Source organism: Diachasma alloeum, unplaced genomic scaffold, assembly GCF_001412515.2.
Source record: "Diachasma alloeum isolate Michigan unplaced genomic scaffold, Dall2.0 Dall_scaffold_00277, whole genome shotgun sequence".
Classification (NCBI taxonomy): Eukaryota; Metazoa; Arthropoda; class Insecta; order Hymenoptera; family Braconidae; genus Diachasma; species Diachasma alloeum.
Window position 1 is genome coordinate 693611 of NW_021680416.1, and position 14303 is coordinate 707913.

Consider the following 14303-nt stretch of genomic DNA (forward strand, 5'->3'; position numbering starts at 1 on the left):
TTTCGAGCACCAAATTTTCATCAGCAAAGTCAATTCGGATTTTTACAATGTAGAGGGATATTGAGACCCTTATTTTGACCCTTGTGGCCCTTCGTTTCTGACTCCCATGACTCTTATTTGGATCCTTAATGTGACCTCGGTGATCCTTAATCTGACCCTTGTGACCCTCATTTCGATCCTTAATCTGACTGTCATTATAACACTCTAGTGACCCTTATTTTGACCCTGGTCATCCTTAGTTTCTGACCCTCGGTTTTTGACCCCCATGTTCCTTATTTGGACCCTTACTGATCCCTGATTTAACCCTGCCGCTTAATTTAACCCTCGTGACTCTTATTCTGACCCTTGTGGCCCTTACTCTAACCCTCGTGACCCTTATTATGACCCTCGTGACCCTTTCTCTGACCCTCATAACCCTTATTCTGACCCTCATGACCCTCAATTTCGGAGTCTTAATTTCGAGTACCAAATTTTTATCACTAGAAGTCGATTTGGATTTCTATAATATAGACAGAGCGTTGAGGTATTGCATACCGAATCGCGCAATCTTTAATCCTCACCCTCTCCAAAGTGAGCGGACATTTTTCCTGGATTTAAGAGCTTAAAAAACTCTTCAGTCGTTTTTTCCAGAATTTTTCTATAACCCCTGCGGCAAAGATAATTTTTTTCGTATGTTTCGTTTTTTCTTCCATAACTCACCTTCTAATCAAATGATTTTACTCTCACTCTACCACTTTCTGCTATACCCACTCGCAATTTTTACTACTCGTAAATTATGAGTGTGTGTTCCTACAGTAACAAATAACTTTGTATTTTTCTTCTGTACGATGGTAAATTTCAAAAAAAAAAGTTGAAAAATTTGAATGTTTATAATTACGTCACGTTTTATTCCCTTGATTTTTTTTTATCAATTCTTAAAAGCAAAATAGGTATTTTGAGCCATACTCAAAGTCAAACAACGTCGGGGATCTACTTCATTTTTTATTTTTGTGAGAATTAACCAATTTGCGTCGGAAATTTTTACGAAGTCTCCAGATAATATTGATCATCCCCAACATTGTACTTCGATTCTCCCAAGGCTCTCCCTGAAGCCCTCATACCACTTCAGAAAAGACCCGGGAAAACTCCCCTTTCCAGCAATTTCATTCAATTTCTAGTCTATTCCATCCTCCGATGTGATACTCGCACCTCTCGAATATTGCTTTTATGATATTCGCGGGAGAATTGTCTTTTTGGAATAAACAGCTCAGTGAAGAGTGAAATTGGGATTCATATATAATCAAACTTTCTATTTATGTCCCTTCCTTTTGTGTCGGTTGGCGGGCTTCTCTTTGTCTCTGCGAGGCGAACCGTAGTCTCAGATTGTATTACTCTCGCTGTAATGACCTCCGGAAAATGCACAACACCCAAGTCCCCGTTGATGGTCATCCTTCCATTAAAGAGCTACTTCAACTTCATCCACCTCCGCTACAATGTCATTTCTCTAATTTTGAATTTTACTGTGACATATTCGTGGCTTTTGCATATTGAAGTTATGATTAATGCGGAGAATAACATTATTAATATTATCATTATTACATTATTGTTACGTAATAATGTTAATAATAATAATAATAATCCGATAAAATTTGTAGTTTCCAATTCTCAATTTCTGTCATTTATTCTATTCATTCTATCAAAAGACAAGGATAGAAATCGTATTTATGAGTATTCTTGGATTATTAGAAGAAATATATCGATCTTAAATCTTTTCGGAGAAATTGAAAAATTAATTTTTTTAGTTCTTCCCGCCCACTTTTTTGGCATTTTTTGAATCTCTTCTTCCCGAAATATTGATATTTCTAAAATACTTTAAAAAAAAGTGATTCGAAGTTCCCGCCGGGATAAAAAAAAAGCATTTTCTAGCCGATGATCCCTTTCGGATCCTTTTTTCATCTCCTTTTCATAATATGGAAAACTGGATTTAAAAAATTTTCAGGAGTACATGGAAAGATTTTTCTATTACCCGAATGAAATTTCAAATGACTGTTGTTTTGTGTTTTTATCTTGATCACAAAAAAAACACTTTCTATCGATCTTTAACATAATTCCTCTTCATTCAATGTTGCAACTTGTGAATTAAATAAAATATATATATATAATATGAATAAGAATGAATACAATTAAATTAATCTAATTGTGAAGATAGAAATTGAAATAAAATAAAATAAAAAAGTATCATTTAATCTAGCGACAGGCGCGAAGCGCTCGTTCACTATATTGAGAAAAAAATTATTTCTGCCAGATATTCATTTACTTGAGAAGTATTTTTTTTCAAAATCCTATTTCTCCACTTGAGTCATTCCTAGACGAGTCTACTTTCAAGGCTAGGTTTCAATGATGACAATCATATTCCTCTAGAGGATAACTATGTTGTACGTGATCTTGGATGAACTCCTCCATTGGTTATTCATTTTTCCTAAAATTCTTATTTTCTAGAAGGAAGAATTTCGATTAATTTCTTAATGTGATTAATTATTGAAGGAGTTCACTCCAGACTATAACCAACATGAGTATCTTCTAGGGCAATATAATTGTCATAAGCGAAACCTAATGAGAATTGTCTGAGAATGAGTCGACTGGAGAAATACAGTATTGAAAAAATAAATTCTCCTCTCAAGTAAATGGGTATTTGGCAAAAAAAATGTTTTTTCTCCGTGCAGTTCGCAATTCATGGAATACTATCGTTAAATTTTGTTGAGCGGAAATTCTCAGGATGAATTAATTCTTTAGATTTCAATCTTAATGAAGCCCTGGTTCTGCACACGGGAAATCAAGTCCGAAGTAAATCCCTTCGTTATATCCGCATTATGTCCATGAGAAACTCCAATGATTGCTGGCGACAAGTCTTGAAACAAAGACTTGTCAGAGATTTTTATTTTTAATGAGATTCCATGTTCACGTTTCTCCATAAAGAGCATTATGCCAGGGGAAATGGTTGATGAGTCTCCTTTGAATATTCTCACGAAATTGCATACATCTGACGAACTCTTTCCAAATTTAAGTGAAAACGTGATCTACGATCTACTACATATTGACGATTTCTGTGAAGTTCCCGCTCAACTCATTCATGATAAGTTGAGACAGTTTTTGTGTGCTTGCAAGAGTTTCAAGATCCTTTACTCCTTCTGAGGAAGTTGAAGGTAATGTCGACAGGTATGAAGTTCGATTTGCACTGGTTCACTCGACTGAAATACCATTTTCTGTCAACTCGGTTCATGTCAAATACATTTTGAATACCTACATAACTCATGCTTCATTTCCGTTTGGCGAGAAGTATTCGCTACTATGAGTGGCTGGAAAACATGAATGTCGTCATGAACTAAGTTTCTGCCCACGTAGGACTTGAGATCGATACGTGATTTGATGAAATATTAGTATTCATTCAAAATTCGAGATGAGGCAAATACGCAATTTGATTATCCTTCCGTTGTTACTGCATTGCTTTATTTTTGCTAAATGGGAGAATTGATTGACATGAAGCTTTGAACTAACAACAAGGAGTCCCGAAACTAGTATTTAGAATGATTTCTAGCGGAAATGAGCTTAAGAATGCGCTCTATCACAGCAACAATCGATGTGAATAAGTGTCATCCCTTTCACATTCCAATGATTCTCTGTTTTCTGCCGTCTGCAACTTTCCTTATCACCTCAATTAATAACTTCAACTCTATTTAACTCTCAACAATTTTTTAACCCTGAAAAAATTCTTAAAATGTGATAGATAAGTTATCTATCTAAGATAACAACATTTGAACGGCCGTAGTCGTAGGACCAAGCATATGCGCATCTACTTCATCTTTATCCCGAAAACAAGAACTTTTTTTCTCCTTGCTGAATACCTTCTTTCAATTTCAGAGTGGCACAACAAATCCCACCGTCAAGTTGTTCTATGTGGACCTTGAGAAAGTAGTAGAAAGCCATGGCAACAACATAAGCCTCATCGAGATTGAGCATCCCCCACAGCTGGCCAACTCCGAGAGAATTCTAGCGGCGGTTGCCTTCCCCACCGAGACCATCGTGTCAGCTACGTGGATGAACAGAGTCCAAAACCACGCGTATTTCCATCTGTACGACGTTGAGAACTCGGTCTACACAACGGTTTGTACATGTTCAAGACATTTCGATGTACCTTCCCCTCCAATCCCAACTAGAACATTGCCATAGACACTTAGTAATTTGCTCCGTTGTTTTCCCTCCACAACCTCAATTTCCGTTAGCTCACTGTTGTTATTGACATTGACAATATCCAATGTTTTTCAGGCACTCGACTATCGAGAGGAGCACGGTTGGGTGGAACAATATGCAGCACCGCACTTCAGCAGAGATGGCAAAACTTTCATCCTTATTCTACCCCAGAAACAGCAATCGGACAATGACTACTGGTCGCACTTGGTGATGGTGACAAATACAGCAAGCCGTACCACTCGTGCACTAACTTCCGGCACATTTGTTGTCACTGAAATAGTCGCATGGGATCAAGACAACTACCTCGTGTAAGTAAATACTTCAGCATCTACATGTTGAACCATTACCCTAATTGCGTTTAGCATGTACGTATATGAGTTATGGAGGGTGGCTGTGAATGTGTGGGTGTGTTGAAGAGTACGATTTCTATTCAGCGTCATAATTAATCTCTCCCCTTGCACTCACACCAAGTCGAGGCTAAAACGGGAGTTCAACGTTCTCCTTAGGGGTAAAGTTTTATGCCGCAGAGAGCACTGGGGACACCCGAGGAGAAACTTTACCATCAGAATTTCAAAGAGACGCTTTCGGGGGATGAGTTTTCATGCGAAGGTGAAGGTATGAGGTACGTGGGAGAATTAGGAATTTGGGGTGATTTTATTTTGACACTTAGGGGAATATTTTAGGAGAGTTGAAGGACGCTTTTCGCACATCGTCTTGATTTATTATGAAAAATGAGCGGTTGATGAGATCAAATGGAGTTTGTTTTTGACGGTTCAACAAGTTACAATAGTGTCAAAATCAATTGAATAAGAGGTGTTGTCTTTATTGCAAAAACTGGTTGCGCCGAACTTTTCGAAAGGTAGCTTTTCCTTACATCATTAATCAAATCTGGTCCAAAATATCAAACAAATTGATTGGTCTCCATAATAATGAGAATCTTAGCCCTTGAGTCAACTTTAAAAAATCGTCCCTTCGCCAACAACAACCAAGCCTGGTACGGTACTCTCAAAGAATTCGGAAAAGGTTCGGTTTGAATCTAGGAAGTAAAAACCTAGTTAAAAGAGAACAGGTTGAAGGTTTCAAAGTAAGTTTACCTTTGATGCTTGAACAATTCATAATAGTCTCGGAATGAATTACATAAGTCATTGCCTTCATTGCAGAGACTGTTCCGTCCAACCTTCTTGAAAGATAATTATTCCTTACATCATCAATTAAAACTTCTCCAGATTTTACGGCTAACTTATGCTGAGATTAACAAATTGATTGCTATCAATAATAATGAGAATCTCAACCTCCACATAAACTCCTCAAAACAATCGAGCTCTCAGAAAAGAATTCAACTTCTTCCGCATTCACTTAGACTTCACCAAGAACACCCAAGCTTGATAAAGTACTCTAAAAGAATTCGCGAATCCTCGAGTTGAATCTAAAAATGAAAAACCTAGTAAAAGAACCATTAAACTAACTCGCGAAACGACTTGTCTCGTGCAGGAACATTCGTCATTACGAATTCAGGTCAAGTGTCTCCCAGTTCGCCTTGTTTTTCACTTGAATAATGGTCAGCATCTCTATTCAACTCCCTAAAATTTACAGTTATCTGTAAGTAAAATATTCAATCGCCTTAATGAATTCCAATTTACCAAACAGAAACTTTGGGATATAATCAAGGAAAACGTTGGCAATAGCAGAATGTGCAGATTCCATTCGATAGGATCATCAATTACATCAACCCAACTAGTGCTGACACTGGGAGAGGCCAAGTGACTTCGAAACTATCAAATTGGAAGTTGGCCGAGTCGGTGAAACGATGTTATACCTCCAACTTTGAGAGACCATTTTCTTATTCATCCGAGTATATAGCCATCTAGGTCTTCTCTGCTATCCCAGCAATTTGCTAATGCTTAATGAATTTGAATGCCGTTCGGGATCGCCGGATCGATTTATAGTGTAATGCAATTAATTTCGTCAAAGAGATGTAAATTACGCGGGATTATGCAATTCAGTTTACCGAAGGTTATGCAATGTCTGGATCTCTGTGAGCACTCGTGTAAGCTTGATTGCCATTGGAGCCTTTTACTTTATTCGAGTGAAGCCTCTCATTCCGTCGATCTTGTGATAGAAGCGGTTGAGGGGAGGCTTTGGGTGAAGATCCTACGAAAAATTTATTCATGGCGTGTAGGAGGTTCGCGTTGGACATTAATTGTGCTGCTAAATTGTTTTTCTTCTTAAAAAAAAATACAACATCATCAGGAGAATAATAAAATTCTTGCTTTTCTCTCTTTGATCCATTCTCATAAATTGAGAAACCAAAGCTACAGTTTCACTTTATTGTGAAGATTGCTGCTCCCTGCTGCTTTTCCCCTCTTTTCTTTTTATCGAAGTCGACTGTCGCTCGTTTAAGATACACAAGGAGAATTCCTGTCTAAATGTAGTCTGTGTAAAATGGAGTAAAGGGTGAACTTCAAATCACTGGGGGAGGTTTCAACACTCTCAAGATATTGAATTCATATCTCTTCGGGTAGTCGAAATTACTCCCTTTGTCTAGTTATTTCTCGGGAGTGCAGCGAAGTTGAAGAGGAGTTTTCATTCGGTGTCATTGAAGACGTTTGAGAATGCAATAAAAGTACATGAATCTCGAGTCTTCGGGGATTTTCCATTGGAACGAATGGACGCAAAGGGTCGGGAGGTCTACGTTTGAAGGTACAATTTCAAGTGAATACTCGAAATTTCCGGAAATTCTCAACTTCTCACACCAAACTACACATAACCCATAAATTTCCACTCTCTGTTTTTCACTTCGAAGTTTTTGGTGATATTTAAATATTTCATCGTCTTTTCCTTATGTTAGAGTCAACTTCCCTCGCTCAAGATACACAAAGAAAATTCCTGTCTAAATTTAGTCTGCATAAAGTGGAGTAAAAGGTGAACATCAAATCGCTAGGGGAATCTTCAGCACTCTCACGGTATTGAATTCATATCTCTTCGGGTAATCGAAATTTCTCCCTTTATTTAGTTATTTCTCGGAAGTGCAGCGAAGTTGAAGAGAAATTTTCATCCGATGTCGTTCTAGAAGTTTCAGAATCTAATAAAAGTACTCCAGTCTCGAGTCTTCAGGAATTTTCCATTGAAATTAATTGACGAAAAGGGTCGGGAGTTCTACGTTTGAAGGTACAATTTCTTGTGAGTACTCTAATTTTCCGGAAATACTCACGCTAAATTGCACACAACCCGTAAAATTTCCATTCTCCGTTTTTCACTTCGAAGTTTTTAGAACGTAAATGTAATATCTAAAAAATTCTACAATTTGTATCTCAGTCCTTCATATTTCATCGTCTGTTCCTCATGTTGAAGTCAACTATTGCTCTCAAAAAATTCCTCTCAAAATTTAGTCTGTATAATATGGAGTAAAGGGTGAACATCAAATCACCGGGGTAATCTTCAGTACTCTCAAGGTATTGAATTCATATCTCTTCGAGTAGTCGAAATTTCTTCCTTTATTTAGTTATTTCTCGGAAGTGCAGCGAAGTTGAAGAGAAATTTCATGCGGTGTCGTTGAAGATTGAGAATGTAATAAAAGCACATGAATCTCGAGTCTCCGGGGACTTTCCACTGGAACAAATTGACGAAAAGGGTCGGGCGTTCTACGTTTGAAGGTACGATTTTAAGTGAATACTCGAAATTATGGGAAATTCTCAAATCGTTACATCACACTATATAGGACCAGTAACTCAGCCCTTCATATTTCATCGTCTTTTCCTTGTGTCAACTTCCCTCGTTCAAGACACACAAAGAAAATTGCTGTCTAAATTTAGTCTGCATAAAGTGTAGCAAAAGGTGAACATCAAATCACTGGGGGAATCGTCAGCACTCAAGGTATTGAATTCATATCTCTTCGGGTAGTCGAAATTTCTCCCTTTGTTTAGTTATTTCTCGGAAGTGCAGCGAAGTTGGAGAAAAATTTTCATCCGATGTCGTTGAACGAGCTTGAGAATGCAATAAAAGCACTTGAGCTTCGAGTCTTCAGGGATTTTCCATTGGAACGAATCGACGAAAAGGGTCGGACGTTCTACGTTTGAAGGTACAATTTCAAGTGAATACTCGAAATTATGGGAAATTCTCAAATCCTTACACCACAGATAAATTTCCCCTCACCGTTTTTTACGTCAATGTTTTCTGCTCAAACTTTGAATGTGATATTTAAAAACTTTTACAATTTTTACCTCAACATTTCACATGACTCTCAATACGAATTGAAAAAATTCCATGTATTCAATTTTTCTCCACCAGTAGTAATCTTCTGCGAAACATGCAAATCTAGTAAAACGTATGGAACTGGAAATTGCACATTTGAAACGAAATTAATAAATTCCTGTCAATTTTAAAAAACTGCCAAGAAACAGTCAAACGCGCCGCGCCGCGCGTTGCCGTGGTGTTACTATTTTTTCTCGTTTTCACAAAACTGCTGCAGAAATTTCTATGTGCAATTCTTTAATCATGAAATGCATGCAAAATGGATTGAAATGAGAATATTAATTCATTAAACTCTTCTCTACTCTTGATGTAACTCCACATGAGGGAAGCAGTACTGATGATGGAGAGCGTATTGGAAAGAGCGATCCCATCCACAAAAAAATGTTAAGCACCAGTGAGCTGTACTGGTAGTCGGATGGGTGACCAAAAACTGTCGAATTGGTATAGAAAAATCAAGTCATTACTTGGAGCTGTAATCAAACTCCACATGTTTTTTTTTCTTAAGAACAAATTTTTGTTTTCAAGATATTGGTAAATAAATCAATTATATTTTTTTCGATAAAAAAACAGTAGCGCAATGATGACTCAATTAATTCATCACTTTAATGCAATTGCACGGAGAAAATTATTTAGTGAATTTTAGCAACTAGTTCTCCAACTAGTTGTTGAAGTTCACCAATTAAAAAAAAAAATTCTAGATTAATACAGACAACAAGAATTTATGGAAAGAACATCATTTCTAGTCTTGAGAACGCTTGAAAGTCCTCTCGGGACAAGAGAATCTTATTCTGTTTGAAAAGTTTCTTCTCTTAGTTTAAGAACAAAATGATTTATTACGAGACGAGATCGGCCGCGCATGCTGCGCACGCGCCTTCTCATCTCCTCACGTAGTGGCGCTTCGGTTTCAGTTTTACGTTTACGCTTATTCGAGATTTTTGAGATATTTCGAGGTCGATTTCCTATCTCCTTTTTACGATAGGAGATTTCACGATTTTCGAAATTGACAAGAGAATATTTTCTTGTATCAAGTAAGACTCCGTTGTTAAATGTAGGTTTTTTCTCATTGTATTTTTAATTAACTTTTTTTCTCCTTCGAAATAAAATCTCAATTCCCCCCCCCCCCCNAATCCCCCCCCCCCCAAACATTACACCCCAACAACTCAAACAATCGCCTCCCCCTCCCCGTAATCTTGACGATCCTGAAAAGCAGCAGTTTGGCCTCTTACGCCGTTGATGGCCTATAACCCTCCCAAAGGAAATAATTAATCGTAGGTAGCGCCATCGAGCGCGTTCTTCCCGGGGAATTCGCTCGTTTGTCCCATTCTCACATGAGCATACTCGTGTTCATGCACCTCCCTTACTCGCTATGGAATTCAATTAACGCGAAAACTCGAGTTTAGGGCGCCCCCGCCCCGTCTGTCCATTTACACGACATCTTGGAGTGCGAAAATGCCGAAAACCGAGCTGATGAAAATTGTTGTAACGCTCGTTTGGACCCGTAACGGCAACTCGGAGACTATTGCTTTCCACTTATCTCAGGCAGGATATTCCCGCAGTATCAGTGGCTCTCCATACGCCCATCGCAACTGAATTTACGATTCACTCCTCCGATATTGCAACAACTGTCCCGGAATTTTAGTGCAACGTCCTGGAAATTAATTGTCAACAGTCACTGATTGTTGAATCGTGAGGCTCTCGCTAATTATTACTAAGTTTGTCTGATCGTACACTGAGAGAAAAAATTATTCCTGCCAAGGATTGATATTCTCGTCAGAAGATAATATTTTTTCAGAACGAATTTTTCCAGGACAGTCATTTTCAGAGAGTCCAAGTCTATCCTCAAAAATTACAGTGATATTGAACAATCTGATTATTATGCTACATATGACCTTGACAAAATGTTCTCCGATATCTTCCGGATTTTACAAATTGGCGATTTTCTCAGGTAAAGAAAATTGGAATAATTCCAAATGTTAATAATTATTATTGGAGTTTCTTCGAGGTCATATGCAGAAGAATATTCTTATAGATCACCATAATTCTCACGCTTGGAACTGATTTCGGAGCACCTGGAAATGACTGGCCTGGAGAAATACGTTCCAAAAGAGATATTTTCTTCTACTAAGAGTATGAAAAAGATATCACCAATAACATTTTCTTGAAAGGAATAAATTTTTTTCTCAGTGTACCGGATGTCTCCTTTATGGCGTACTACACGGAGAGAAATGTACGAGAAAAATTACCGTGCCCGCACAGTAAAGTTGGTTCAGATGGTCTTTCCAGGCCAAATGTACCGCAAAGAGTAGGAAAAAGTACTGTTGCACGAGTCATTTTTCGGATAAATGTGGAGAAAAATTCTTGTGCAGCACGGTAAAATCGAAGCGACAGTGAATTTTTACGAGAAATACGAGAAAAATTATGACACTGACTGGCAAATTTTTCCGGTGCTCTACCAGAATCCTAGGACCCGATCGCGCATTCGTAAGATTTCGGTACTCTTCGTCCCCCCTCCGCAACCACGAACATCGACTCAACGTGACCAGATGATTTATTCCGTCGCCTCCTCTAGCCTCCTCTCTCACATATCTCCTTACTGAAACCCCAGGTTAATGTTTTTCATAATATCAATTCAGTGAAATATTAATTAGTGTTGTGATAAAACGGTTAAGAAATAAAATAAGTGCCCTTTATTTTCGCTTCATGAGGTGTATAACGCTGTAGATATACATTGGCCTGTCAAACGTTCCACATACGTTTGCCGCGCATTCCGCTTTTAATATGGGAGAGAGGATATGGAGGAGAGGTTAAAATAAAATTAATAGGATGATATGCTGAATGACAATGTTTACTCATTTTTAACTATTGAATGAAATTTATCATGTAATAGAAAACAGTCAGGGATCAAGCTTTTATTGTGCGTTACCGGAATTTTTACTATGCAGCACCGGAATTTTTCTGGTGCTAGACAATTGAACCCACTTTACCAGACGGCACGGTAATTTTTGCCTGAATTTCGCCTGAAAAATTCTGGAATTTTTTTCTCCGTGTATAATTATCAATAATTTTGAAGGCCTCTTGGAATTTGAAAGTCTCAAACATGAATGATTGCTCTGCTTTCAACAAAAATGAAATACTTTAACGCAAGTAAGAATTGCTTGAGAGCTCTGTTCTCATTGATTCTTTCAGCAAATTGAATTTCCAACAACGAAATTCCTTCCATTCTAGTAGAACTATAAATAGAGCAAGAGTCGATTTTTTTATGTTATCGAAGTGAATGTAGAATCGAATCGAATTCTCTGTTATTTCTTTGAATTTTGTAGAGCTTCAGTATTAAATTCCGTCGAAATTCTATTTTTCATTCAATTTCACACAAATTAATGGGCTTCCTAGGGATTGGAATCCGTCAAATTCTACTCACAGTCGACGCAATTGCATTTCGCATTTCACATTTTGACTTTAGCAAATAAATCCTTGATTCAATATAAATTCTCTATTGGAATCAAATAAATTCACCCCCTCCCCTCAGATATTGCCACGACTATCCCTGAATTTTAGTGCAACATTCTGTGAATTAATTCCCAACACTCAACACTCACTGATTGTTGAGTCGTGAAGTTCTCCCTAATTACCACCAAGTTTGCCTAATTATACCCCGTGCCCCCTTTGTGTCAAACTAATTACTGAATCTAGGAGGGCAGCGGTGCTCCTGTTTTCCTAGAAATTGTCCCATTAAATTTTATTGGAAACGAGGTGCCTGCAATAATTGGCTCGACTGCGGGAAGGAGTCTCTCATTCGCTGTCCCCTGGTACAAGTCGTACTTAGGAGCTCTCTATGGATGCACTGACTGGGTAAACTCGTGGAAACACGAGTTGGAACAAACATCCTCCGGAGCGTTAAAGAAAATAGGATTAGGAGTTTGTTGGACCAATTTCCTCGAGTCCGCGATTGTTACAACTGGAATCATTAAAATAGGAAGTCTCGAGATCACCGTAAATATCGATGGTGGTTGCAATTAAGGGTAGAGCTCTTGGGGGTTATCGTGGAGCGTTAGGGGAGGTTTCTTCGCTCGGGGGTGGGGACGGGAAAGCTCGATCAACACATGGAGGACATTTGTTTCAATTTAAGAATACTGTAGACTTCCGTTATACACTGTTAGAAATTTTTTGAAATTCAATGGATGATGTAGTAAATCTCATGAGAGTGACATTGAATCGGATTTAGGGAAAAAATGGTTATGAAATTTCAATTCTTAAGTAAAATTCACGAAAATTCGTGAGTTTGCAGGGAGAGTGAGATGGAAATTTCACAACTTGATGGAATTTTTAGTAGAACGTGAATATTCAGAAACAAAATGACGTGAATTTTCAATTTTTTCTTAAATTTTTCTGAATTTTTAGGGAATAATTCAACTGAAAAATCAAGTATATTGTTTCAATTTAAGAATACTATAGACTCCCGTTATACACTGTTAGAAATTTTATGAATTTTCATTAAAGATATAGTAAATCTCATGAGAGTGACATTCAATCTGATTTAGGGAAAAATGGTTATGAAATTTTAAGTTCTAAGTAGAATTCACAGAATTGCAGGGGAAGCGAGATGAAAATTTCACAACTTGATGGAATTTTCAGTAGAACGTGCATATTCAGAAACAAAATGACGTGAATTTTCAATTTTTTCTTGAATTTTCCTGATTTGTCTGAATTTTTACGGAATAATTTAACTGAAAAATCAAGTATATTGTTTCAATTTAAGAATACTGTAGACTCCCGTTATACACTGTTGATATATATTTTTTAATTTAACGAATGATCTTATAGTGAATCTCATGAGAGTGATATTGAATCGGATTTAGGGAAAAAATGGTTATGAAATATAAAATTTTAAGTAGAATTCACGATTCATGAGTTTGCAGGGTGAGATGGAAATTTCACAACTTGATTAAATTTTCATCGGAACGTGAATATTCAGAAACAAAATGAATTTTGAACATCAATTTTCAATTTTTTCCTGAATTTTCCTGATTTTTCTGAATTTTTACAGAATAATTCAACTGAAAAATCAAATATTTTATTGATTTCCAGATCATTTGAACAAAAAATCAATGGATTGTCTGATTTTTCAATCATAAGATTTCCTGAATTTTCAATGGAACTTGAACACAATAAAAATTTCCGAAATTCGGCACGGAAAATTCAGACGAAAATTTTTAATAGTGTAATATGGAAAAAACGGTATTTCAAGCGGAAAACACGCGGTTTTTTTCGAAAATTAGGTATTAGAAAATCGTAAAATACATTCATTAAGATGGTAAATTATGTCTTGATAAATGCAAATTACAGTTTGATAAACAAAATATACGTTTTGATAAACGTAAACGGCGTAATTTACGTTTTGCTCAGCGTAAATTACGATTTGATCAACCTAAAAGGCGCTGTATTCCGGCATAATTTACTTTTTTACTTTGATCGTAAAATACGTTTTTTTCTAAAGGCGACTTCCACGACATTCCGACTTTCATGACGGAAAAAACCATCAGACATCATATTAACATTATGCGTAATTTACGTTTATCAAACCGTAATTCACGTTTAGATTTTTCTGTCAGGAGAACGCAATAAATTGAGTCATTTAAAATTTCTTCCGGAAATCCACAGGAACTAACTTTTGGGTGGTATTGTCTTGAGATATACCATAATTCGAAAAACCCATTTCTCTTGGTGAATTTGTTCGGCACAAACAATTCTTTCTCCTCTGCGTACAATCCTTCATATTTAACCCAACCCGTGTCCCCAAATGCAGAAAAACTCTTCCTCCCCCCCCC

The 14303-nt window shown here is 37.1% G+C and overlaps 1 protein-coding gene across 3 annotated transcripts in view; it reads left to right on the top strand.

Moving 5' to 3' along the window:
- Positions 1 to 14303, top strand: part of LOC107038124 (venom dipeptidyl peptidase 4) — a 567343-nt gene that overhangs the window by 454059 nt on the left and 98981 nt on the right. For all 3 annotated transcript variants that reach the window (XM_029126098.1, XM_015257032.2, XM_015257031.2), the window contains 2 exons: positions 3898 to 4140; positions 4303 to 4535. In XM_029126098.1, the coding sequence (XP_028981931.1) occupies positions 3898 to 4140; positions 4303 to 4535 (476 nt within the window). The remainder of the gene's footprint in view (positions 1 to 3897; positions 4141 to 4302; positions 4536 to 14303) is intronic.